The sequence below is a fragment of the Trichosurus vulpecula genome, chromosome 4, assembly GCF_011100635.1.
Source record: "Trichosurus vulpecula isolate mTriVul1 chromosome 4, mTriVul1.pri, whole genome shotgun sequence".
NCBI lineage: Eukaryota > Metazoa > Chordata > Mammalia > Diprotodontia > Phalangeridae > Trichosurus > Trichosurus vulpecula.
In genome coordinates this window covers 275,799,148-275,825,743 of record NC_050576.1, presented here as the reverse complement: position 1 = coordinate 275,825,743, position 26,596 = coordinate 275,799,148, and the positions used below count along the sequence as shown (strand labels likewise).

General features: G+C 39.8%; 1 protein-coding gene across 1 annotated transcript in view; it reads right to left on the bottom strand.

Annotated features, from left to right (window-relative positions):
• Positions 1 to 1,151: 1,151 nt before the first annotated feature.
• Positions 1,152 to 26,596, bottom strand: part of SERPINE2 (serpin family E member 2) — an 82,240-nt gene continuing 56,795 nt past the window's right edge. Inside the window, exons 4-9 of the mRNA XM_036758217.1 lie at positions 20,900 to 21,097; positions 9,499 to 9,697; positions 8,602 to 8,702; positions 6,414 to 6,500; positions 3,387 to 3,470; positions 1,152 to 1,928 (exon numbers count right to left, since the gene is read on the bottom strand). Coding sequence (XP_036614112.1) covers positions 1,891 to 1,928; positions 3,387 to 3,470; positions 6,414 to 6,500; positions 8,602 to 8,702; positions 9,499 to 9,697; positions 20,900 to 21,097 — 707 coding nt within the window. The 3' untranslated portion in view covers positions 1,152 to 1,890. The remainder of the gene's footprint in view (positions 1,929 to 3,386; positions 3,471 to 6,413; positions 6,501 to 8,601; positions 8,703 to 9,498; positions 9,698 to 20,899; positions 21,098 to 26,596) is intronic.

The window sequence follows — 26,596 nt, the reverse complement described above, 5'->3', positions numbered from 1 at the left end:
TAAATTCTGTGACGATTCTATAATGATCTAATTGGGCCTCAGTTTCCTCATTTGTAAAAGGAAGAAAGGGGAGACCATATGCTTCTTATGGTTCTTTCCTTCCAGTTCTAAATCTTGTTACTAAATTCATTTCTAGATGTAGTCAGAGGATAAGGAAAACTAGGTAAGTGTCTTATAGATGCAAGTAATTTAATAAACCGCTGAGAACTGCATGTAATTACCACACTTTTGCATGTAAACAGCTGGTGAAAGAAGACCACAGCCAACTCTTCAGTCTTCCTTCTTAAGTAAGCATTCCTCTGGCTTCCACTCTTTGCTTAGCCAACGTATTTTAAAATAACTGATGTCAAGCTGTAAACTTCCACTCAGTCAGCACACTGGCATTATCACAAGTTGTAAACTAGCTCAGTCCCAAGTCTGACATTTTCATGTACACATTAAAAGGTGACAAATAGAACCTGAGGACTGAAGAGGTGGGAGAAGTCCAGGAGAAAAAGCATATTTATAAATTGTGGTGAGAAACCTTTAAAAGTATTCTGAATGTACTGGGCAGAGTCAGGGTTTTGAGAAATCTCTTAATCAAAATAGAATGGAATTTGTGGTAACATTAACTTTATGAAAATTGTTTATAAGTTTACCTTAGAAAACTAGGATCCCCAAAAGCATGGAAAGAGTCTTGGTATAAAAAGGGGGGAAAAAAGAAGAAAACCCCCCACCCCCTCAAGTTACCAAAGTCAGAACCTCTTCTTTTGTACTTGGTACAGAAGAGTGTCTTCCCTCTGCTGGAAGCCTAAACAGACCTCTCTTGGGGCTGCAGTGGGGTGGGGGTGCAGAAGAGATTAGCATGGGTCACCTTTCATGCTACTGATCTGCAATCCTAGATGAACAAAGAAGCATTGAAGGACTGAATTAAGTTTTAGCTGTCAGGCTTGGAGGAAAAAGGAGATGGAATATCTGGAGGTGTTGGATTTTTTTGTTGTTTTGGTAAGGGCAGAGGTTCAGAAGGAAGAGTTTGCTGTCAGATCAAAATATCACCGCTCCATGGTTCTACTCCCACAAACCTTTTGTCATATTTTCAAATGATAGAAAAAAACACAAAGGATTTTTGGGTGGGGGGAGGGAAGGGGAAGGGTTGAAGGAGCATTATTTTCTCACTGTTTACAAACACTTTATTGTTTCCTTTGTACAAAATACAAAAATGCAAGTGCAAGAAAAAGCACACTCCAGCTAGGGCAGGCCCACCACAGAATAGCAAACCTTGTCTAGCAAAGACGCCATTGGTTCATTAAAGTTTATTTTAGTGAATACATGCATTATAGAAAACAAAAACAAAACACACAAAAGGCTGAGAGTTGAGTTATTTCTGTCCCCCAAATGCTTATTGTCAAGTCTTTGAGGGGCAAAGAAGAGAATTAAAAAGGCATCCAACAATTTTTTTCAATAGAAAAAAAGTCAACGCTACCACAAAATTTTTAGTCACACTGGTTAAACTGCTTCTCCAAAAGCCACGACATCAAAAAAAATTTTTTTTTAAATCCTGAAACTGACAGTAAGAGGTTTGTTAGCCTAGGTAACCATTCAGTAGTCTGAAGAATCTTTTAGACATTTTGAAGTCTTAAGCCTTTCTATTCACTCCTTGCAATGCTCCAACCATCCCTATCCTTTTCTCCCTAGGATATTTAGCCCAGAACAGCAATGTTTCTATGGTGGAGGCTCTATTAAAAAAAACCCAGCCAAATTTCCTAAGACCTAGTTTTGGAACAGAGTCAGAATAATGTACAAAAATATTCAACAGAACTATTAAAGATGTAGTCATCAAGGAGTCTTTCCTTCACAGCAAAGGAGTCTTTGCCTCTCAAAGAAAAACTGCATTTTTTTTTTGCATATTCTTTAGGGTTTGTTTATTTGTCCCATGAATAAAATGGCACCTAGAGGAGAAAAAAAAAACTGTTACATAGTTCATGAAAAAACTCACTCTTTATTCATTCGTTAATTAATTTTTTTTTTTGAGACTAGGTATCTCTGTCTAGCCCAGATGTGACGTACAGTTGCCTCTGGGGCTACATCAAAGCACAGAAGCATGGAGATGACCTTGGGTTCTCAAAGTCTATGCTACTAGAGCAAAAGCCTTTATAGGTCCTCATGAGCTGCATGCAAAAGTCCAGTCCAGGGTTGGCAACCAACTGTCAGCTGAGGACCTGCTTTTTATCAAAGGGGTGGCTGGCCACCAGGTAACAAAGGTCTTTGGCTATGGCAACCTATGAAAATAGATATTAAGGCATGCAGGAGTTGTGATAAAAGGGATCCAAACACTGGATTCCTTCAAACCTGGCTTTCATAGAACCTGATCATGATCTCTGATCATTGGAGCGCAGAGTAAGGAATTTCTTTCTTTGTATCTGTATATATGTAGTAGGTCCTTTAAAATAATCTAATCCAACTCCCTCATTCTGGAGATGAGAAAAACTGAAGCCTAGAGAGGTTAAGTGACTTGCTGACGATTTAAGAGGCAGAACTGGTCCTCTGACTCCAAATCTGGGTATCTTTTCACTACACAAGGCTGCAGAGTCACAGATAATAGCAAAGATTATAGAGTGCAAGGGAATTAAGTAAAGAAGAATGACATTCAAAGTGATTAAGACAAAGAACAAAGATGATAATAATGAATACGTCATTTAAATTTGAATCATAAGAAAAAGTAAAACCTTTTTCTATTTCTAGGCAAGTATATGTTGTAAGTATATATAATACTTTTATCTCTCCGTGTGTGTATTAGAAATATCTCTAAATCTCTCTACCCATATCTCTATCTACCCGCACTCCTTTCAAAGGGATTCCATTTTAGTTGCTTAGCCTGTATGTAAACCAATATGGCAATATATTAAAGACATGCTATATTAAAGTCTCCTGAGCCCTACAGTCAATGAACATATTATGTATGGGTCAGAGTGTTGCAACATGTTCACAGGTGTTACACAAAAAATGAAGTTTCCTACTAAATTTGTTCACTGCCTCTAAGTCTTTTGGAAGATCCAGATGGTTTCAGTAAGTCAACAATCATGCCTTTAAAATGCTATATACCTGCCCTAAATGATAACAAAAGAACCGCCCCCCCAAGATTCTGCCAAAATTTGAAAGGTCCCATCATTCTCTGGCAGAATGCTGCCACAAATGAGCTCCTGCCAAAAGTTTCCTAGATCTAAAAACACCTCCCTGAAGCTCTTCAAGGTTGACTGATACAGTATACAAAGGCTAGCTGCCACATAGCAATTACAGTATTAAGTCGAACAACGCTTAGGCTAAAAGACTTGATAGAGCTATGCTCCCCACACACTTCTTTGAATGCCAACATGCAGTACATGATAGAATCAGTAGTAATCACTTACCTGTAGGATTGTGTCGAATGAAAAATATAAATGGTCTGTCCACTATAAACCAAGGAGGTGATGACCTTGCTATTAGAATGGCAGCTAAGAAAGAAAAGAAAGGGAAAAAGGTATGAGGAACCAAGAGGAAAATGTCAGTAATGTAAACAAGACATAGAAAGAAAGGAGGCTAGGGAGGAGTTAATATTCCTCTTACTAGAGAACCAAGTCGCATCAGACTCTTTCCCCCCACCCCTTGTCTGGTATGGTTCAGTGAGAATGATGTGACACGTGGCAACACCTTCGTTAACATCATTTCCTTTGTTTCTAATGTCTCCCCATCCTCTTTTAGTCTGCCCACCTGGTAAACATCTTTTAAGGCCTTCCTCCAGCTGCCACCTCTACGAAATCTTCTTTGACCTCTCTAGCCCACTAACATGGTCTCTTTTATATCACTCAGATGCCACTTATTTTGCATTGATGACATACAAATTTGCAAGTAAATTTTTGGGGGGAATATATCTAGTTCTCCTCTAGTCTACTGTGTAAGGTCACTAAAAACAAGGCATGTGCTTTAAACTACTATGTCTCTTCCTTTCCTGACCCACCTTCTCCCTACCTTGCTGCTACTGTCCCTTACATATGACTGATACATGGCATATTTTAATATCCTAAAAACTAACTCTGTCATAATGAGGTCGTGTTGCTCTTTTAATGACCAACAGGGAATTTCTTTTTGTTGTTGGTTTTTTTTAAATATTCAGGTCTCTTTAATTATCCTTCTTAAATATAGAGGTTATGCAGTCCTCTTCATTTTATAAATTCATAATACATGTACTTTACTAAAGGTCAGTAATGATTTATTCCTTAGCTCAGAGTTCTTTCTTCTTTTTGCATCTATTAAGTATCTAATTTTTCCCCAGTTACACATACAAACAACTTTTAACATTTGCTTTTAAAACTTTTGAGTTCCAAATTCTCTCCCTTTCTTCCTGCCCCCCCACCCCCACCATTGAGAAGGCAAGCAATTTCATATAGATTATATATGTGTGGTCATGCAAAACATATGCATAGTAATCTCATTGTGAAAGAAAACAGAGACAAAAAAAACTTCAAGAAAAATAAAGAAAGTGAAAAAAAAGTTGTTTCAATCTGTATTCAGACACCATCAATTCCTTCAGAGTAGTCATGGATTGTTGTATTGCTAAGAATAGCTAAGTCATTCACAGCTGATCATCCTACAATATTGCTGTTACTTTGTACCCAGTATGCTTCACTTTGCATCAGCCCATGCGAGTCTTCCCAGGTTTCGCTGAGAGCATCCTGCTAATCACTTCTTACAGTACAATTAGTATTTCATTAGAATTACATACCACACCTTATTCAGCCAATGCCCAATTGATGTGCATCCTCTCAATTTCTAATTCCTTGCCCCTAGAAATGAGCTGCTATAAATATTTGTGTACGTATAAGTTCTTCTCCTTTTTGTTTTTTCTCTCTTTTGGGATACAGACCTAGTAGTGGTATTGCTTTGTCAAAGGGCATGCTTGGCAACAAGGAGTTTCAACTACAGTCTTACTGTGATACATTTATATTTTATCAATGTTAGTCAAAGAGCAACTTTTTTCCCTTTCTACTCACTTCAGGGACCACTACTCAGAATCAACTGTTAACATGAAATTAAAAATACAACAACTTACAAAAGGAAAAAGCATGCCTTCTGACTTTCCTAACCTTCTAGACATCCTAGACTTTTACCACTATCCTTTAAAATACAACTAAAAACAAAGTGTACTTAAGGAAGCTCATCCAACCTGAAACCTTTCAGAGGCCAAAATATTTTAACAAAGGCCGCAGCTGTTACAAAGGTTTGTACTTTGTGATATTGCATCGTCTGGGGGAAGTGCTAAAAAAATTCCAACTACCTCTCCAAGTTTTATGATTTTGGCTATATGTATGTTTCTCCCCATTGGAATGTCATCTCCTGGAGAGTAGAGATTGTTTCGTTCTTTGTTTTGTGCCCTCAGTTTCTAGTGGAGTATCTGACACACAGTAGGTGCTTAATCAATCAAATTACCAGGCAGTCTGAGGTGCTTCGGATAAACATACAAGAATGAAGTAATTCCTATTTGCAAGGAGCTCACATTCTAATAATTAACGCTCATTGACAGATGGAGAAATTAAGTGAATTTCTTCTGAATTTCCACTGATTTCCGTTCTTCTCCTACATTCCGCAAACCATGGAGAGAAAAAGCAGATTTGGCATCACAATGATCAAGCTGGAAAAATGACTCCAATCCACTTATCTATGGAGAGATGTGTAATATATTATCTGTTTCTCTATTAATAATAATTCTGATGATGATGATAAGTACTGCAGTTTAAGGTTTGCAAAGTGCTTTACATGTTATCTCATTTGCTCCTCACAACAATCCTGGAAGGGAAGTGCTACTGTTACCATCGCTACTTTACATATGAGGAACCTGAGGCAAGCAGAGGTTAAGCGACTGCCCAAGGCAATACAACTATTAAGTGTATCAGAGGCTGGATCTGAACTTGGGTCTTTCTGATTCCAGGTACACAGCACAATCTAGATGATTCCCTCTGATTATCTGTCTGCCTGTCTTTACCCTCAGCCTTCTGGGCTGTTGACTCCGTGTGGCCAAGGACCGTGGCTTACCTCAGCTTTCCCTCTTCCCTAGCAGGACGCCCTGCACACAGCAGACTGTCAATGAAAGGTTTTTGAATGTATGAACTACACAGCTAGGATTCATCACACAGATGCCAACTCTTCACTTTGCTTTGGACAGAGAGGGAGGTTACTTTGCACTAGGAATGAGTTTCTGAGAAAGAATACGTTCTACCACATTTGGATCATGGTCTGAGAAGCACTGCCTTCCCTAGTATCCAAAGTGAAGAAAGAGCATGAGTGCAGGAGCTGAGCCTGCATTATCTGGCCTGCTAGCAGAAGGGCACTCTTGCTCATCAGCCTGATGAAGGCTTTGTTCTCTGGGCAGCTACTGCCCAGCATCCATGCTCAGGACTTACTTGTTGCTGCAGATGCTTTGGTCCCATCTTCACTTACTTCAATTTTTGCTTTTTGCAAGACGTGAGAAACATGAAGGTTTCCTAATCCTGTTCAGACAAAACAAAGTAAGAGTGAATTTTAAGTCAAAACACTGCTGGTCCCTGTGGTTTGGCTAGTGTGTACAAAACCTATGCAAATTATCATTCTTACAGACCACTAAGTGGTACAGTGGATAGAATGTTGGACCAGGAGTTGGGAAGACCTGAATTCCAATCCAGCCTCTGACATTTACTAGCTGTGGGACTCTGGGCAAGTCACTAAACCCTATGTCTTCCTCAGTTTCCCCATCTGTAAGATGGAGATAATACTAGCACCTACCTCCCAGGGTTGTTGTGAGGATCAAATGAGATATCTGTAGAATACTTAGCACAGTACATGGCCCATAGTAGACACTATATAAATGCTAGCTATTTATCATTAGCATTATTCTTGAAGGTGGCAGGGAAGGTGATCTGGTTAGCCAATGATGGAAGCTTGTTGGCTCAGCGTCATTTCGGATAACTTTCAGTCTCTGTTGAATTATACAACAGTTCTATGAACTGGAAGGGACCTTAATGATCACCTAATACAGTTTTACAGATGAGGAAACTAAGGGCCAGAGAAGTGGTTTAGCGAGATGGGAAGTCATGTAGGAGGAGTCACTGACCTTACAGCTTCCATACAGAGGTAACTGATGCCCCATAGATCATGGGAGCACAAATTCTGAACTAAAAGAAATAGTAAAGATTATCTAATCCAACTTCATTTTACAGACAAGGAAAGTGAGGGCCAGTGAGGCTAACTGCCTTGCTCAAGGTTACACAGACTGTAAGAAGAGGAACAGGGAATTAAACCTAGCTTCTCTCACTCCAAATGCAACATCATTCTTCCCACTGTACCCCAGAGGCCCTTCACAAGGGAGCTCTATGCCTAGCACCCCCACCACCATCAGCATCCATTTCACCCACCAAAGAATGACAAAGCCATAGGCAGAGCATCCTCATTAAAGTACACTGCCATACCTACATAGACAGCTGCTGCTTCACAATGTCAGGCACATCTGTCACCTGGCAGGTATATAGAACTGGGGGAGGGGGGGAGAACACCCACAGCTGTATCCTGACTGATGGATTAATGATAATTGGTTGAGTTCTTAACCTTTGAGGGAATGAACACACACATGTATATGTACATATACATATGCATAACATGCACACATAATATATACACACATATAAACACACGCACACATATATGCAAAATGTTTAGATATATTTACTTCCAAAAATGGAAGAGAGCAAATTCAAAATTTCAAAAGGTAAAATATACATACATACATAATACATATGTATATCTACATATGTATGGAGATCACACCTTTGAAATATTATTTTGGGAAAAAAGTTATATAAAGTGAGATATAATAAGTGTAATTTCAAACCTGTAAATCTTAAAAGTGGTTGCAAAGGGAACATTATTCTCTCAGTTCAAAGCAAACTATAATCAAGCTTGTCTTTGGGATTTCATTTCAAATTCACAGATATAAACACACCTGAAATAGAACTTCTTGATTCAGGGTAATCCTATAGTTACCAAGCTCACACTTGAGCATTTGCAAAGGCCAATAATGAACCCAGAGGTTTCAGATACTGGGTGGAATTTAAAAGGAAGAGTCAAACGGCTTGGAACAGCCACTTTACAAAATGAACGTCTTTGCAGGATTTAAGGATAAGTTCTGATAAGTTTAATCAGGTGTTTATATAAGATTATAATTATCATCAATATTCAATTGGACTATTCTGTGATGTCTGTAGCAAAAAAATTAAAATTTTAAAGGGTCACTTTGAGAGTTGTCACACATGCCAAATTCTGGGAGTTTCTCACAGAAATGAATGTGAAGGATCTACAATTGTCAGATGAGAATTCCTTTCCTCTTCCTAGTCAGAATCTGCAAAGAGGTTAGCAGGTCCCTCCTAGGCAGCTGCTGAGACACACAGAGGTTCAGTAACTTGCCCAGTGCACAGAGTCAGCAATTGTAAGACATGGGATTTGAACTCAGGTCTTCTTGACTTAAAGCCTAGCCCTCTATCCTATCCACTAATGCCACCATGCTCCTACTCTTAACTGAAAGTGCAGGCTTATTTAGGAACTAAAACTTGACAAACATACTTGTAATTTTTGCAAAATTTGCCTTCGATGGATCAAACATGTCAGTAATGCCAAGAGCCTTCAGGGATTCCTTCAGATCAAGTTTTGCTACTGCTGTGAATCTGGTACAAGAGAAGGAAATTAAAAATAAAAAAGGGAACAAACGTACTATTAGAACTCAACAAAGAAACAACCTAGGAAATGGTTAGTACCCAGTGGCAAATTTAAAAATAGGAATTTAAACTGGCATCTTAATTCTTAAGCCCCAAATTGAAATATCAAGCAAATAGAAGCAATCCCTAACAATGGCATTACAGACAACCTGAACATATGAAAAGGAAGCAAGAGAGAAAAAGGCCAGTGTCCCTATCTACTTAAGCTCCATTCTCGGGTGTGGGGGGGAGGGAAAGGGAAAGAGACTGCAGAAGTTCCCCCTTTATTCTCTAATTCAGAGCGGATGGGAAATGTATGACTTAGAGCAGAAGCTTCCACATCTGCAGATGTAGGTGACTGTAGTAAACTAGATCCAGGAATACCTAGCCTAATCTTTTGGCAAACAGTTGATGCTTCAGGGCAGAAATATGCTCTCAACACCCCAAACAGGATCCTGGGATTCACGATCCAATACTACAGAGCTGGAGGTGACTTCGGAGTTCAGGAGTCTAACCACTCTCATTTTGTGAATGGGGAAATGGAGATTCAAAGAGATGAAAATGACTCACCCTAAGTCACACAACCTATAAATGGCAGCTCTATGACTAGAACCAAGATCACGTGACTCTCAGTGTGTTGGATGCCCTTTCTACCAGACCATGCTTACTAGGGTGGTAAGCCTATTTCAGATTCCACCTGGCACCCAAATGTAATCCAACAAATGTCTGTTGAGCACTTCCATCTTCAGTACAAAGCGCTGCTTACTTGGGCAGAATCAGCTGTACTCTCTTTGGTACCATGTTAGTCATCCAGCTCTGTATTGTCTTGGTGCTGATGTGAGGGATGATGGCAGAGAGTGGGGTGGTGTTCTCTGTTGGCAGGGCAATCAACATGCTGATGCTTTCTCCGTGGTAAGGCAGCTCAATGAAATTGTACCATAAATCATTAGGCGTGCTCGCTGACCCTAAACAGGGAAAAAGAAATCAGAGTCAGCTTCAGTAAAGCTTCCATGGTTTCCTAGAAATTCACAGACTGTCCTACTCCTGTGTGCAACGGTGCCAACAGAAAGCAACAAAGTGTTCACTAGGACATCCCCCAGGGGAAGAGAGCAATTCAGGTTGACATTTCCTCTCCACAGACAATCGCTCCCTTTAAGGAACAAGGCCAAGTATAATTACATCTTCATGCCCCATGCAGCTTTACATTTCCTCAAATTAAAAGGACCTCTGAATAGTATAGCTACTGTGTTTCACAATCACTGCATTTCGCCTGGTGTGGAATTCAGTGGAAATGCAAGGAGACCCCTTGTCTTTGGAAATACTTTCGATTCTGGGCTTTGCATTAAGTGGGTATCAATTATGAAAAAAAGAGTGAATTCAGGCTGCTTTGGTGTCCCGTCATTTGTAAGTGAGTAGGAACAGGAGGATAATAAGGGACATTTTCCATTCATTTCTGTAGCTATCCTAGTAAATGCATCTAGAGGTCATAAAGATATACAACCTTTATATCTGGTCGATTAGTATATACAGTACATGTGTATATAACTACCACCTGAGCTGGTCCATCAGTACATGCAAATTGGATAATGTGCTGTGTTTTGAACTGGGGAGGAGGAGAACAGACTGGAGTATTTTCAGGGAACTATGCAATGCTTTTAATGACACACCTTCCCTGCCCCCCACCCCGACCAAGATTCTTTTTGAAGTGAAAGCACATCTTTTTACATCAATATTCTTCTGGTGATTCTGTAGGACTGGGAGCCATGAAAGGCCACAATCTCCGGCTGACTTGTAGCTGAAACCTGCCATGTGGGATAGTCTCTCCCATTAGAATGTGAACTCCTTAAGAATAGGGACTGACTTTTCTCTTTGTATATGCTGTACTTGGTATACCCTGCATACAGTAAGTGTTTGCTAAATGCTTTTTACTCATTCATTCCCCAAAAGATTAAAGTTGTAGTTAACTCAAAGAGTAATGGACAGATGCATAAGGGTCTATACAACCCTGGGCAATTATCTGCCAGCCCATTCAATAAATGTAATATATTATTCACTGCACCTATAGCACGCTTTAGAGCAGAGGTGTCAAACAAACACATAGCCTGGGGAGTGAAATAGCCTCCTGAATGAAATCCAAACCAGATCAAAAAGTAATTGGTGAATATTTAACAAAATAAATAAAAATACAATCAAACATTGATAACATGCATGTGTTTTCTAAGTCCATATGCTCCTCGGAGGAGCCTGAGATACAGTTTAGTGGCCCCTATTTCTATCTGAGTTTGACATCACTGCATTAGAGGCTGGTCGAGGTGAGCTAAGAGTTAAATGAGAAGATCGGGTCATGAACAACTCCACCATCTTTTATGAGCTCATGATCACCTGTGCAAGGGAGAGTTTCTCAGAAGTCAAGCCAAAGCAATGAAGAACAGTCTCCAAATTTCTAGAAGAACAGGCTCAAAGTCCCATAGGAAGGGTCAGATTCTCATTCCATTTTCCCTTCACAATCAGTTATAATGCTCAAAATTTCTAAAATGTGGACTTTAAAATAGAGGTTAATAGAAAGCATCTTGCTTCTTCAATGATAACCTACCCTCACCCCGCCCCCTTCCCAACTCTCAAAAATCAAAGGACAACCACTAACATACAAGGCAGATGGGACATTTCCTGTAAAAAAGGAGAAAGCTGTAGAACCAGCTTAGAAGGTTCTACATCACCACCCTAACCTGGATGCAGGCTTTGAGGACCACAGTATCCTTCCAGTTTTCAATCCTTTTGAAGCTTCAGTTGGCCTTATGGAAAATCGTTTAACAAATCTCAATCTAACTCATTCTACTCTTTGTTACAGCTATAATTTAATGTATTATTATGATATATGCACTACATAATGTAATACATTATTATAATGTATACTGTAATGTTACAGCTATAATGTATTCACACTCAGTACTCTAACTTCCACCTCCACGCCTTTGTGCTGGCTGTTGGTCCATGCCTGAAATCTCTCCTTCTACCTCTCTTCTTCCCAGAACCCCTGCTTGCCTTCAAAACCTATATCAAGCACCAACTTCTCCATGAAGTCTTTCTTGACCTCTTCCTCCCTGCACTGCCGTCCACCCCAGCTCTAAGTGCTTTCTCCCAAAAGGCCTTTGTAGTATGTGTGTGTGTGTATATGTATACACATAGGTATTCTGTACATATATATGTACATGTTGTCTCCTATATGATGTAAATTCCTTGAGGGCAGGTATTATTGATCTCCAGTTTATCCTATATATATCCTTAAGAGTAGATACTGCCTTCTGCTCTTCTTTGCATCCTTAGCTCTTAGCACAGTGTCTGGCACCTTGTATTAGGTGTTTAGGAAACGCCTCTTGACTGATTTGTATCCCCACTGCTTAGCATAGCTCCTGGCACTTAGTTGTTGTTTGTTCTTCGTTTTTGAAGAGGCCTGATGACGTCACAGGGTGATGTCTTGACTTGTGTGTGAACTGGATTTAAGTGAGACAGAGTTACATAAGGTCATTGGCCTCAGTCTCTCTTTCTAAGTCTTTGAAGGTGAGTGGCAGGACAAAAATCAAGACAACCAGTGACAGCCGGGGACGCAGTGGATGACCTTGGTGTCTTTGATGCCTGACCAAGCTCTAAGTGCTCCACACTAGATTCTGAGCAAATGCATATTGATTGATGGATAATACTGTATATTGATTGACGTCAAACTGAGGTGAGGTTTTTCCCCTTTCCCCAGCGTGGATACTGTACAGTCCCATAATTACCCTTTTGGAAAGGCCTTCACAGACAAAGACTGCAATCTAAATAGCTAGAGGGGATCAAGTCTTCTCATTTTAAAAACTCCTAGAACTCATGTAAATAGTCTTCATTAAAATGGACGTAGTGAGTAGCCCTCATTTAAGAGTTTCACAGTAGGTGTGCATGGGGTATAACAAAGGGCCAGTGAAGAACCACACAATGAGAACCGTGGAGAGGATGCCAGAGATCTAAATGACTAGAAAAAGTCATGGGTCAGTCATGTAGCAAGAGGAAGGGATGACTGATGAAGAGTACATGTGTCCAGCTGTTATCCTGCCCATGGCAAGGGACTTAAAAGAAGTTCCACAGGATTTAAGGGGTGGATTGTTGCCCAGAGAGAATATTCCTATCAACGACATGACAGATGCATCAACATACTAACATATCAAAGTACATTTGTAGAACATTTTCCTAAACTTCCTGTAGTATAACGGTAGTATGAATACTATTTTCCTTCATTTTATAGACAAATTTACAGGCATTTAGAGATGAGGTGACTAGTTCAAGTTCATAGACAGTTGCAGAACTAAGACTTTCAAAGCAAAGTCTGGTGTTCCCCCCACCTCTCCAAACTACATTACCATTAGAGCCAGTATAGTGCTGTTGCTAAAAAGCTGGTATCAGAGTCACAAAAACTTGGGTTCAAGCTCTGCCACTGATATTTACTGGCTGTGTGACCATGGCAAACTTAGCCTCTCAAGACCCTAGGCAATTCTTTAACACAGTAAGTCAGGGTGCATCACTGGAAGTTCCCTACATGGATGAAATCACAGATCCTACTTTAAAAAGCAAACCATTCACACTACCTAATAAACTTGGTATAGATGACCAAAGGAGAATACAGACATCCAAGACAAGGGTTGAAGAAAAAACAGAGCTAATAACAGACTAAAGGGTTTTGCTATCTTTAAGGAAGACCAATCAACGCATTAGAGGGAACTCAGCTTCTCCCTAGAAACCAGAAGTTTCGTCAATCAATCAGGAAGGAATTATTAAAAGTTTACTATGTTGGGCAGCTAGGCGGCATAGTGGATAGTGCCAGGCCTGGAGTCAGGAAGCTTCATCTTCCTGAGTTCAAATTCAGCCTCAGACACTTAGTAGCTATGTGACTCTGGGCAAGTCACTTAACCCTATTTGCCTCAGTTTCCTCATCTGTAAAGTGATCTGGAGAAGGAAATGGCAAACCACTCCAGTATCTTTGCCAAGAAAATCCCAAATGGGGCCACAAAGAGTCAGACACAACTGAAACAACTGAACAAAAAATGTTGCCAGGCACTGCACTAAGTACTGGAGAAAGAAAGAAAATGTTAAAGAAAAAAAAATTCCTTGCCCTCAAGGGCCTAATATGTTAATGGTTGAGAAAATACATATTCGCAAGCAATAACGGACACAGGTCTATATAAGATATGCACAGAGGAGATAGAAGGCAGTAACTTAGCAGAGATGGCATTAAGAGATTGGGAAAAGCCTTTTGCAGAAGATGGCATTTGAGCTAATTCCTCTCTATCAGGGGCAGCAGTTTGTTGGGGGTGTCTGCCCTATTCTACAGGGTTCTGGAAGCTTTCAGTCTGCTATAAAGCTTACCTATCCAAAACAGAAATAAGTCTGCCCCTATGTGGGACATAGGGTGCTCTGTTACCCTAAGAACATCTTGGACCATAAAATGCAATTGAACTAGTCCAGCTAGTGGAACGCATGACACTAGTTTCTCTTTAAAGAGGAAATATTTAGACAAGCATATTAGTGTAACCTTTTGGAACATGGTGTTCCTTCTATCCACAGCATTCAGACAAGAAGGCCACTCAGCCGCCCTAGCACACTTGGCCACTGCTCGGGGATACATAATGACTCTCAGGATATGAGTGACTCTGTCCTTTGGTTACTTGAATACAAAAGACAGAGGGATTCTCTATTTTCCCCTCAGCTTTAGGCATTAAATATTCTCAAGAAAATGAGTGGAATTGTCAAGGCAAGGTTAGGACTGTTAGTATTTTTTTGATTCCTTGGAGGGGAATGATGATCTTTTCAAGTCTTCATTCTGCCAAAAATTTGCTTTTTGAGGGTGCCTGTGATTTCACTGGAAATTTGGAAATACTTTAAGACTATTTAGAAGACTGGAGCAATTTTTTTTTCTTAACAAACCACATTTTTAAAAAATCAGTAGGATTAAGTCATTAATGATGGAGAGATAGAGGTCGGGGTCAAATGTTATGTGGTCTTGTGCAAGTCAATTCACTACTTTGGAAGTTTATTTTACTCAGTCATTACTTGCAGGCAGTTGGAAAAGATGGCTAATAAAATCCTTTCTAGGTCTAAATCTATGACCCTGGATGCATCCTGTACACGGTCAAACACAAAATCAGCTCTCTCTATATGTGAAGGTTATACACACACACACACACACACATATATATGTATATATATATATACATACATACATACATATAAATACACACACATAAATACATATATATATACACATATATGATTTATTGATTTCCAATACCAATCACTTCCCAGCCTTTACGTATAGCCAATGACAACTGCCTTGCCTATCTCCCATATAATCTTGTATCTCCATGTTCTAAATCACAAATCTGTCAGTGCTTGTTCATATACCTGCTAGAAAATCGGTAGGTAAGGTGGATAACGATGGGTTGGGCTTGAGAAAGAGATAAACTAAAAGCCTCCCTCCAAAAAAAAAAAGAAAGAAAAGAAAACATTGCTTTTTTCAGAGTCTAAATTATATTCTTTCGCCACTTTTTAAAAAACAGGAATAATTCATTCCATGATTTTATGGAAATTTTCTAGAATCCTAATCTTCTTGAATGCCAGTTCACTTCTGAAGTAGCATTCTGAACACAAGATAACTCAGTGACCAAAAGGAATCACACCTGCTGCAGCTGAAAGTTATTGTTTCCATAAAACAATGAATCAAATCAGGAGCGGAAGGGAGTGTAGGCAGCCTCTTGGCAGAGCACAAAATTTCTTTCTCTATTACTAAGATATGCCACAGTTCTAAAATTCTATGTACTTTGTTACACATTCTTGGATATTAAAGGACTCTCAATATCTTTCTAATTAGAAGATTCGGGGGGAATGCTGTCAAAAAGGAGGCAATCTCACTTGATGGCCTGTAAAGAAAAACTATGGGAAGACAAACATTTCCCCTTGAAGGAATTGTAATCTAGAAAATTTGAATGAAAAATAAGAAATTAAGGAATGAAAAAAGTATCAAAAGACTACAGATGCTTAGAGAGCATTTATGTATTCTGGTATGTGGTTCTATTGAGAAGCCCACTCAATTATACTTCATTTCTATCTTAGTCCCTAAAGAGAAGATATAAAAAAGGTGATCACATCCCTTATGGGAAAAAAAGTTGTCTTTCCTAACGCAAAGCAAAAAGTTTATGCGGCTTTCTTTCTTTTCAAATAAATAATTCTAGGAAGACTTTTACACAGGAAGTGAGCTCTTCTGCTTCTCTACACACTAGTCACCTCTCATCACATGTTGCCAAATGTTTTCCCAGGACTATCAAGGATCTACTTTATGGACAACAGTGCACTGTTGTGAATGTGTATGCTAACAATGGGAACTAAATATGGCTTCCTAGTCCATGAAAATAGTAGGTTAACACCTAGAAGATCTGTTGATTTAAAAAAAAATTAAAAATACCAATCCACCAGAAGAAACCAATCTAGTTATATCAACAAGGTGAATATCCATCTGTTTCCTGAATCTACATCATTGGCTTGTGTGATATACATTTCTTTAGACATCCCATTTATTAAAGTATGCAAATACTGTTAGGTACTAGAAAGATCATTGATTAAAGTGCTTGTTATGTGCCATGTATTGTGCTAGGCTCTTGGGATACAAATACAAGAAAGCAAAGCAAGCTCAAAGGAGCTTCTATTCTATTTTTAAAATTCACTTTGATTTGATTTTCTTTTCAGTTCTGAATTTTCTCCCTCCTCCTTGTCATCTCTCAACCAGTAAGAAGGCAAGAAAAATAAAACCCATTACAAATATGCAGTCATGCAAAACAAATTCTACATTAGCCATGTTGGAAGAAAGAAAGAGAGAAAGGAATCTGTACTGAGTTCATCACCTCTCTTATCTGGAGGTGCATAACATGTTCTATCATGAATCCTTTGGAATTCTGGTAGGTTATTGTGTTGATCAGAGTTACTATTCCAATGGGGGAAGGCAACATATAAAGAGGAATGGGGAACGTGGTAGGGAGGCATTATTAAGGAGAAGCATGGCTAGAGTAAATAGGTTTTTTTTTGTTTAGTTGTTTTTCAGTAATGTCTGACTCTTCTGGGGCTTTCTTGGCAAAGATCCTGGAGTGGTTTCCCATTTCCTTCTCTAACTCATCTGTAAACAGATGAGGAACTGAGGCAAACAGGGTTAAAAGTCTGAGGTCTGATTTTAACTCACAAAGATGAGTCTTCCTGATTCCAAGCCCCATGTTCTATCCACTGCACCACCTAGCTGTCCCTCCTAAAACAGAATTAGATTCAAATCTGGTCTCAGATGATTACTACTGGTGTGATCTTGGGAAAATTACTTAACCTCTTTGGGTCTCAGTTTCCATATCTGTATAAGGAAAGGGTTCAAACTGATAGCCCCTAATGGCCCTTCCAATTCTAAATCTATGATACTATGAAACTATGATTTTCAATCAATCAACAAACATTTATTAAATGCCTACTATGTGCCATGCACTGTGCTAAGTGCCAACGTTGCTATAGCTATGTTCCCAACTATCAGCATTTTAAGTGTCCCATGGGTCAATGAGATGTTTTTGGCTCATATTTCAATGTTTCTGAAAAAAAAAAGTCATGAACACAGAGGTAAAATAAATGGGTCAAACTATGAGAATGTTTCTTGAAGAAAAAAAAAAAAGGACAAAAACCCCCACCCAGGAAAAGAAAATTTACATTGTCAAAACTGATAGCCCAAGTAATTTGAAGTCTGTTCAGATAAAGCTCAGATAATGGTGACCTGGCTTGCCCAAATCTGGATCATGATTTTCACTAGGCTCTCCTTAGTTACCTTGGACAGATCACTGATTGGGCAGTGGTTCCGGCTCTGTTACAGGCACAAATAAATGCTTGCCAGGAGCAGAAGAACCTATGGTAGCTGACATACCACTCTATTTTCTCAGCCCAGAGTCAATACATCAATGTGATGTGACTACAGGAAAATCTGTTTGGTTGACAAAAAATGGTTTCAACCCGCTTGATGGAAATCACTTATCTAACTCTAGGTCTCAGTTTAAACCTTTCAAAATGTCTAAGTTTCACTCTCATCTATTTTTCCAGTATTATCTGATAGATCTCTTTGCATACTTTTTGTTCTAATCAGATTGACTTGCTAGTGATTCTCAGGACATGAGAGGCTCTTCCTTCTATCTATGTACAAGCGGGTGCACGTGTCTGAGTGCAGCGTCCCTTCACTTCTGTCTCATAGAATCTTTAGCTACCTTTGGTGAACGGCTTGGGAGTCATCTCTTTACACAGGCCTTTCCTGACCTCACTTATAACCATTGTTTTTCTCTTAAAATCACTCTGTCTTAACTTCCTCTTGTAAATGTTGCATTCCCTCAACCCCCAATAGAAGGTAAGCTTCTTGGAGGCAGAAAACATGTTGATTTTGCCTTTCTGTCCCTAGTACCTTACACGTGACAGATACTTAAAAAATGTTTATTAAGTTTGACATGGCACTAAGTTTTTAGAAAAGATTCTCTATTGATATCCTATTCATTCTATTAAAAATTACACTCTAGAAAGAAATGGCAGAATTGGGCAGTTTTTTCAACCTCTAATGATTAATTTAGAGTGTTGTTTTAGCATGGTTAACCATGATTTCACTGTAATCAAGCATGACATAATTTGTCAAATTTCTACTACAGATCCACAAATATAACATGTGCACTTCCTCCTCCAGACAACACGGCAAAGATTACCCAAAAGAGCTTTGCAAATTGCAATTTGAATCCACGCCTGCTACCAGAAAGTACCTATAGCAGATCTGTGCTGGATACTGGTAAGGACATGTATTCTATTATCCTGGTAAGATCACCTACAGGCAATGCAAAAACTAAAGGTGATGATAAGTAGCTACATTGGGCTAATGCTGTTGGGTTATAGAGAAACTGTCCCTCCATTCACTTTCAAACTGCCTAACTGTTAGACAACGTCTATTCTCTCTGATATTTCAACAGCCCTAAGGACATGCTATAAACATGGCAGGAACTCAAAAAATAGTTTCTTGAATAAGCGAAAGTTCTACTAGAACACCCTCCTCCTAGGAGGCATATTGGTTGTAAGAGATAGGGAACAATTACGTTATCTCAAATAACTTGTTCCTTCCAAGTTGCTATTTACCCAGCTATGTTAAGGTTTAATAGGGATAACTAATGAAACAGCCCAGTTTCACCGTGGGTTAACAAGGAAAAGATCTGCCAATTAAAAAAAGATTAAAGAACGTCCTTGGTATATTCAGAGGATTTGAGGTAGACAGTGTTCATGGATAGGAGTCATATAGGAATAATTTGAGTACTGAAGTTAAATTGAAGATATATAAAAATGTAATATTGTTAACTAAACCCAGGTTTAGACTCAAGTCATAAACAGCATAATTTTCAAGCAGTAATCACTACTAATTTAAATCGGCTCCTGTGTGTTTCAGTCAACTCCATTTATTAAGCACTTTCTATGTGCCAGGCACTTGTTAAACCCTAGGGCTACAAAGAAAGGCAAAAACCAGTCTGTGCTCTCAAGGAACTCACAGTTTAAGTAAGGGGAAGAGGAGACAAGTAGGAACAAGTAGGGACAAACAAGATCTCTACAGGATAAACTAGGGGTAATCTAAGAGGGAAGACACTAAGATTAAGGTTGGGGGAAGGCTGCTTGAAGAAGGTAGGGGTTTAGCTGAGACCAGAAGGAAGCCTGGGAAGTGAGGAGGCAGAGATGAAGAGGGAGAGAGTTCCAGCCATGGGGGACAGACAGAGAAAATGCCTGGAGTCAGGAGTTGGAAGAGCAAAGAGGCCAGTGTCACTGGACTTCTGGGCAGGTGGTGGGGAGTAAGGTAGGACAACCAGAGAGATAGGAAGGGGACAGGTTGGGAATCAAACAGAAGATCTTATATTTGATCTTGGAGGTAATAGGGAGCCACTGGAGTTTATCGAATTATGGAAGTGATATAGCTCAGCATAGCCAGGATTAAAACAGAAAGAAAAAGACTGGCCTTCATTCATTCATTCTGTAATAATGAGTACAGAGGTCTTTAAGACATTAAGAGGAAAGTTCACATGATCTTTAAATGGGAATAGGAACTAGATGTGTGATTTCATTGTTATAGGGAACTCTCAAGAGGAAGAAACTCCCTCTACCAATTGAGATTAGCATCTTCTCATTTCAGAAGGTTGACGACTACAGGAAGCATGTCAAACTCTGAGTGAGTGCAGCCTAGCCCGGATTAAAATGTAATGGGAAATTACAACAAAATAAATTGAAATGCAATACAGCATAGATAATGTTAATGTGTGGTTTTCTTGGTCAATATGCTGCCCCCAGGATCTGTGTTTGAGTTTGATACCACTGGATTAGGGTATTGAAAAGTTGTAGGACTTTCTCAGGGCGATGTGACCTGAAGCCAGCCTTCCTGGCTTGGAGGACTGTTCTCTAACCATCATACCATACTCCCTTAAAACTACCCAGGATCTATAATTTTATGATTTTGGGGAATCCTCCTAACGATAGAGATGGTAACTTCTCTAAGATGGCCTTTATAAACTTATCCAGCTAAAAAACTTCACCACCTAAACCCTAGGGCTACAAAGAAAGGCAAAAACCAGCCTGTGCTCTCAAGGAACTCACAGTTTAAGTAAGGGGAAGAGGAGAACATGGGAACAAGTAGGGGCAAACAAGATCTCTACAGGATAAACTGGGGGTAATCTGTTCTGGCAATGAGCGTCCCTAAATTAATAAAGGGCTAGGCCTCAGATAATTAAAACATAGCCTGTCACATGGCCCACACTGTTGGTTTATGGAAATGATCTTAGGGGCTTTCAAGGAATGTAGATTCTCAAAGATCTTAGTAAGCTTTAAAAGTTTTAAATGAATGCCTGGCAACAGACCATGGCATTATTTTTAAGGAAAGAGAGTCTTCTCACCACTAAGCTTTTTATTTTTACTTAAAAAATAAAATTAATTTAAAAAAAAGCAAAAACAACCTTTGTTCATATGTACTAGACCTTGGCTTACCCTGCCCTTGCCCCCAAACAATGGATTTTACAAACGTCTGTCCTTGTTTTTGAATTCTGGGCACTTGAATGTGAACTTACCACATCGGAACACAGCCAGCTGAGCCAGCATTGGTACTTGGTAAGGCTTTTCATCACCTGCCATAAACATGCGTTTCTTTGTGTTTTCAGGTTGAAATCGTGACTTCCACAAACCCTTGAAATATATTGCATTGACAAGCACCAGCTTGGTGAGCACGCCATCAATAAGATCTGGGGAGATGAGGTTGTCAATCATTCCTGTAAAGTCAAAAGGAAAAAAGAGTAAGAGGACAAACCTGAAGGGATGTGCCAATGACAATCCGAAAAGGACTGAAGTTCAAAGCATCACAGAGTTAAGGTCCTAAGGACCTCAGAGGCCACTGAGTCCATGTCCCCTCCCCTTTTGAAGATGTAGAACTCGAGGTAAAGAGTGGTTGCCAAGCAAGGTTCGTATAAACTAAATATCTGACACAGGATTTGAACCCTGGACCTCTTGACTCTAATAAGCCTCGTGCTCTAGGCATCACGGTATTCTGCCACTCACTCATCTAGTTTTTTAAACTATTATTGTGACATGGATCCTCCGTTTACAAAAAATTATTTTATTTGCAGGTCTGAATTCTTTTCTTCACACTGCCACCTCCCTAACCCACTGAGCAAACAAGAAAAACAAAGCCAGTTACAAACATGCATAGTCAAGCAAAACAAATCCCCATGTTAGCCATTCCCCCAAGTAAATATAAATACAGATATCTATATTTGTAGATATTTATATGTACACGTAAACACACATATCTATCTATATCCACATATCTATCTGAACTCTTCGATCTGTATGTTAAGTCCACCTCCCTATTTGGAGGTAGACAGTATTTTCCATCTTGAGTCTTTTGGAACTGTGTGGCTGGTTTTATTGTGGAAATCAGAGTTGTTTGTCTTTACGGTATTATTGTTATTGTATAAATTGTTCTCCTGATTCTGCTCACTTCAAGCCTGTTCAGGTTTTTCTAAAATCATCCACTTCCTCATTTAATAGCAGTCCATCACATACCATGGATGCCTCTGACAGTCTGGTGAAACCTATGGACCCCTTCTCAGAATGTGTTAACTGGAAGAAATGCTAAATTTCAGTTAGACGTTAGTAAAATTAAGACACATATATGTATTTCCCATCTGAGTTCACAGATGCCCTGAGATCTATACATATACCTCTTAGAGGTGGATTAAGAACCTTGATCTTGTCTGGCTCTTTTGTTTGACAGGCAAGGAAACAGAGGTTCAGAAAAAAGCAGCCTGCTCCAAATGAAAGACTTGGGTCTAGAACCCAGGTGTCCTGGCTCCCAGCCTTCCAATCTCAAGTTGTTGAAAGTGGCTTATATCACCTACTAAAGTCACAAAAGGCATCAACCCAGTCTCTGTGCACAGGAGACCAGCTTCTATGAAAATACGTCAACTCTGGTTAAAAAACAATTTTTAAAAATTCCTTTCCCTTTTTCTCTAAAGACTTCCAACTGTGGTTCCTGCCTAGATGTCACTAAAAGCCAAGCAGCAAACATGCTATTGTAGCATTTTGACATTTGCTTAACAGAAGTGATAACCACTGCTCTGCAGAAACATAAAGCTTAGAGATCAGGGTCCTTGAAAATTTAAATTAAATTTAAAAATACTTGAAGCTTTTCCTATCACTGCAGGGTATATCCACTATTTTTAGTGATATCTCTGTAAGTTGCTAAAATTTGTCAAACTGTGCACCGGGTCTCCTGCCTCCGCGAGCCATTTTCATTTCTGTCACGGCTTTACACAACAGGGCACTTCCAATACAACTTTAAATAGCGCTTTGAAGGAGAAGGCCCAAGGAGCTCGTACACAGCCTCCTAAAGAACGCTGGAGTTGGAGGCAGAGCATCTGGGTTCAAATTCCAGCTCTGCCATCACTTAACTTCTCAGACCTCGGTTTCCTCATCTGTAAAAGCGAAGGGCTGGAAGAGGAGACATCTCAGGTTCCTTCTGAGAAATCAATGTTTCTATGACCCTGGTAGTCATCATCACCCTCAAATTAATAATTATTAATAATTATTAATTAATCACCCTCAAATTAATAACAACAATCATAATGATAGCTAGCATTTGTAGAGAGCATTAAGGTCTGCAAATCTCTTTAAAAATTTCACTTCATTTAACCCTCATAACAGTCCTGTCATGGAAGCACTATTATTATCCCCATTTGACAGAGGAGGATTCTGAGGCCAAGGGAAGTTAGGTGACTTGCCCAGGGTCCCGTGGCTAATAAGCATTTGAGGCAGGATTTGAACCAGGTCTTCCCAATTCCAAGTGCAACCCTCTGTGCCCTGTACCTCTTAGCGGCTTAGTGTAAAACTGTGTAACAGACAGCTCTTGAAACCTCAGGACTACCACAGATGCACCAGCAGGCTGGGAAATAGAGAAAGGAAGAGAAAAGGAAGCTGTTCCTAAGATCCTCTCCATCAGCACTCATGTCCTGGCTGCCTAGCCTTGCTCTGATTTCTAACAGGCCCAAAGCATTTCCTCAGGTAGCACAAAGACAAAGACACAGGCAGTTCTGACACATATGCGCCTGCAGTAAAGAAGGTTTCATTCTTTATATCTCTATTTTTTGTCTTCACTGCCCAGCGCATAACAGACACTTAATAAATGCTTGCTGATCAACTAATGGATACATCCTTTTGATGTACAAAGGCCCCATGCTCTGGTCACTTCAAGAACTTTCCTGATTTTCTCCTTGCCAGTCAGTCAATGAGAGTTTATTAAGTGCCTACTATGTGTTAGGTACACGCACTGAGGGCTGAGGACATAAATAAGAAAGAAGCAGTCTCTGCCCTTAAGGAGCTTACAATCTAATGGAAAAGACAACAAGCAAGCATCTCCCTACAAGTGATAGATAGGAGAAACTGGAGATAATCAGCAGAGAGAAGGGACCAGAATAACAGCCTTTTTTCTGCCTGCCTATCACCATTTTCCCCCTGCTATGAAAATACCACACTGTCTAACAGTACTAGGCCTCAGGAGGCACACAGGTACTACCTCCCATGTTGGCTCCTGCCTGTGTATTATGCTGACAGGTCAAAGGGGTTCACTCCTCTCACCTCAATCCCAGGCTTACTACTTCCAACATGGTCTTTTTATTCCTCTTAGTGGGAGGAGCAGCACCTTGATTATTATGGGAATGCAAGCCACTGCCTTCCAGGGTCTGGGTGCTCCCACACCTGGTAATGGGCAGAGCCAGCAAGCTCCTGGCTCAGCTGCTGGGGCCAGGGCTCAGGGCCAGGCCCTTCATGCAGAAGGTACTTTGGATTTCGGGGGAATAAAAACCCATTTAAAATATATTTTATATATAATAGAAAAAATACCAGATAGCATTGTACTTATTTTATAGGAAAAATCAGTTTTTGCAAGCTTACTTTTCAGGCAAGGTAAGAGACTATCACTACTTACATGAATAATTCTATAGGAAATTGAAGTCCAGTTCAAAATTTCTGTGCTCCTCAACTGAGTACTGACTGTATAGTCCAATTTTTTTAAAAAAATAATCATTTTAGAGTCTCAAGGGAGAAAGTCTGGTTGGAATGGCCCTAGATTCTATCAGGAGCAGAATACCATGGGACCAAGAAAGAAGCTTTGATGGGAGAATTCTAGTGTTCAATGTCATGAAGTTGAAAGAAAAAAAAAAACCAAGATGCGGTTGCAGACTTGGGCAATTTAACAATTATTTATTAAGCGCCTATGCTGTGGACAGGCAGATGGGGTCAGTGGACACCGCGTAAGATTGAAGATTTCAGATCTTGTCTTGGATCTTTCCCAACCGGGTGACTATGACAAGTCTTCTAACCTGACTCTAGGCCACAGTTTTCTCATCTATAAAATGGTGATAATAATACCTGTAATACTTACCTCAAAGGGCTGTTACAAGGATCAAAAAGACAGAGTGTGTGCAAAGGGCTTTGCAGACTTAAAAGTGCTATATAAATGGAAGCTATCATGACTGATGCTATTTTACAGAAGACGTAACTGAGATTTACAGCTATAAAAAGGGACTTGCCCTGGCTCATGCAGCAATTCTTGAAGCCTGGAAAGGTCTAGGCTCAACCTCAAAATCAATGTACTTTCTGGGGAATAAGCATTTATATAGCACCTACTACCTGCCAAGACACCAGGCTAAGCACTTCTTACAAATGTCATCTCATCTGAGGCTCACAATAATCCTGTGATAATATATTATCACCATTATATTATGTAATATTAGATAATGTGCATCTTGTCTAATATTATATTATCTAATATTTAATGTAATCCTCATTTTTGCAGTTGAGGAAACTGAGGCAAACAGGAGTTAAGTGATTGTGATTTCCCACAGAGCTACTAAGCATCCGAGGCCAGATATGAATTTAGGACTTCCTGACTCAAGGCTCAACACTCAGTCCATTGCACTACCAGCTGCCTCTCCTGTCTTCAATGTCACTCAAGGTCAAAGGCAACAGAATGGCTGCCTGGGACTAGATGACTTTATAAGTTATTATTACCTAACTTTTACTTGGCTTCTGCTTTCTCTACAAAAGAAGAATGACCCTTGGAAGGGGAGGCATAGAACACACGGGTAACAGGCAAGCAAAATCTCAGGTAAGTGAGTAGATAATAAGTGTTGACGTTTACATAGTGCTTTCAAGTTTACAAAGTGCTTTATAATACAATTCCTCATTTTAGCCTTTTTTTTTTTTTTTTTACAAATAAGGAAGCTGAGTAAAGTTGAGTGATTTGTCCATGATCATACAGTTGCTAAAGGTCAAAGGTAGGATCTGTAGCTAGGACTTCTTGACCCATAGCTCCCCTAGGATCTGAGAGGTTAAGCCTATTGCCTTGTTTTGCCACATCCTACAGTCTCCCTCCTTGGCATGGCCCCAGAGGGAGAGAGCTCTTTCTTCTTGCCTCAGTTCTCATCACCTTTATGTGTTGTGTTCCCCTGTTAGAGTGTATGCTCTCTCTTTCGTATGTCTCCAGAGCCAACATTCTATCCATGGTCTTCCTCACTCCGGGGCCATGCTCCCTCTAACGAGACAGTGAGGAGCTGGTTGTTTGTCCTTTGTTTTCAAAGGGGACCAATGACACCAAGGGTGATGTCTTGACTTGTGCATGAATTGGATTTAAGTGAGGCAGAGTTGCACAGAATCATCAGCTTCACTTACTGAGTCACTAAAGTTCAGTGGCAGGACAAAGGTCAAGATGACTGAAGGATGACCTTGGTGTCTTCAGTGTGTGACTACGCTCTAGGCACTCCACAGTGCTTGCTTCAATTGTTTTCATGGCCATTCCTCCCATACTACTGGGGCAAGTCTTCACATGCTTGTTGTAGATACCACCCTGCCCCTCCCAAGTCACTGATGCCTGGGTTACCAGATAGGCAAGAGAATATTTTTTAACTGATAGACTTGTTGAGTTAGAGTCATCTAACCTAGACAAAACTGCATCCTAAGGCACTGAAAGATCTTATGCATCTGATTGCTGAGGCTTTTTTGGGGGGAAATCATGAAAGCAGGGAAAAAGTATCATAGTACTGGAGACTGGAAAATGAAACACTAATTTTCAAAAAGGTGAGAGCTTCTTCAAACTGTGGGCAGCTGAGTTTGACTTCCATTCGTGGAAAAGTGGTTAACACTGAGAAAGGGAAGCTACAATCAGTATGAACTGGGTTCACCAAGAACAAGTCATGACAGGCTCATGATAATAT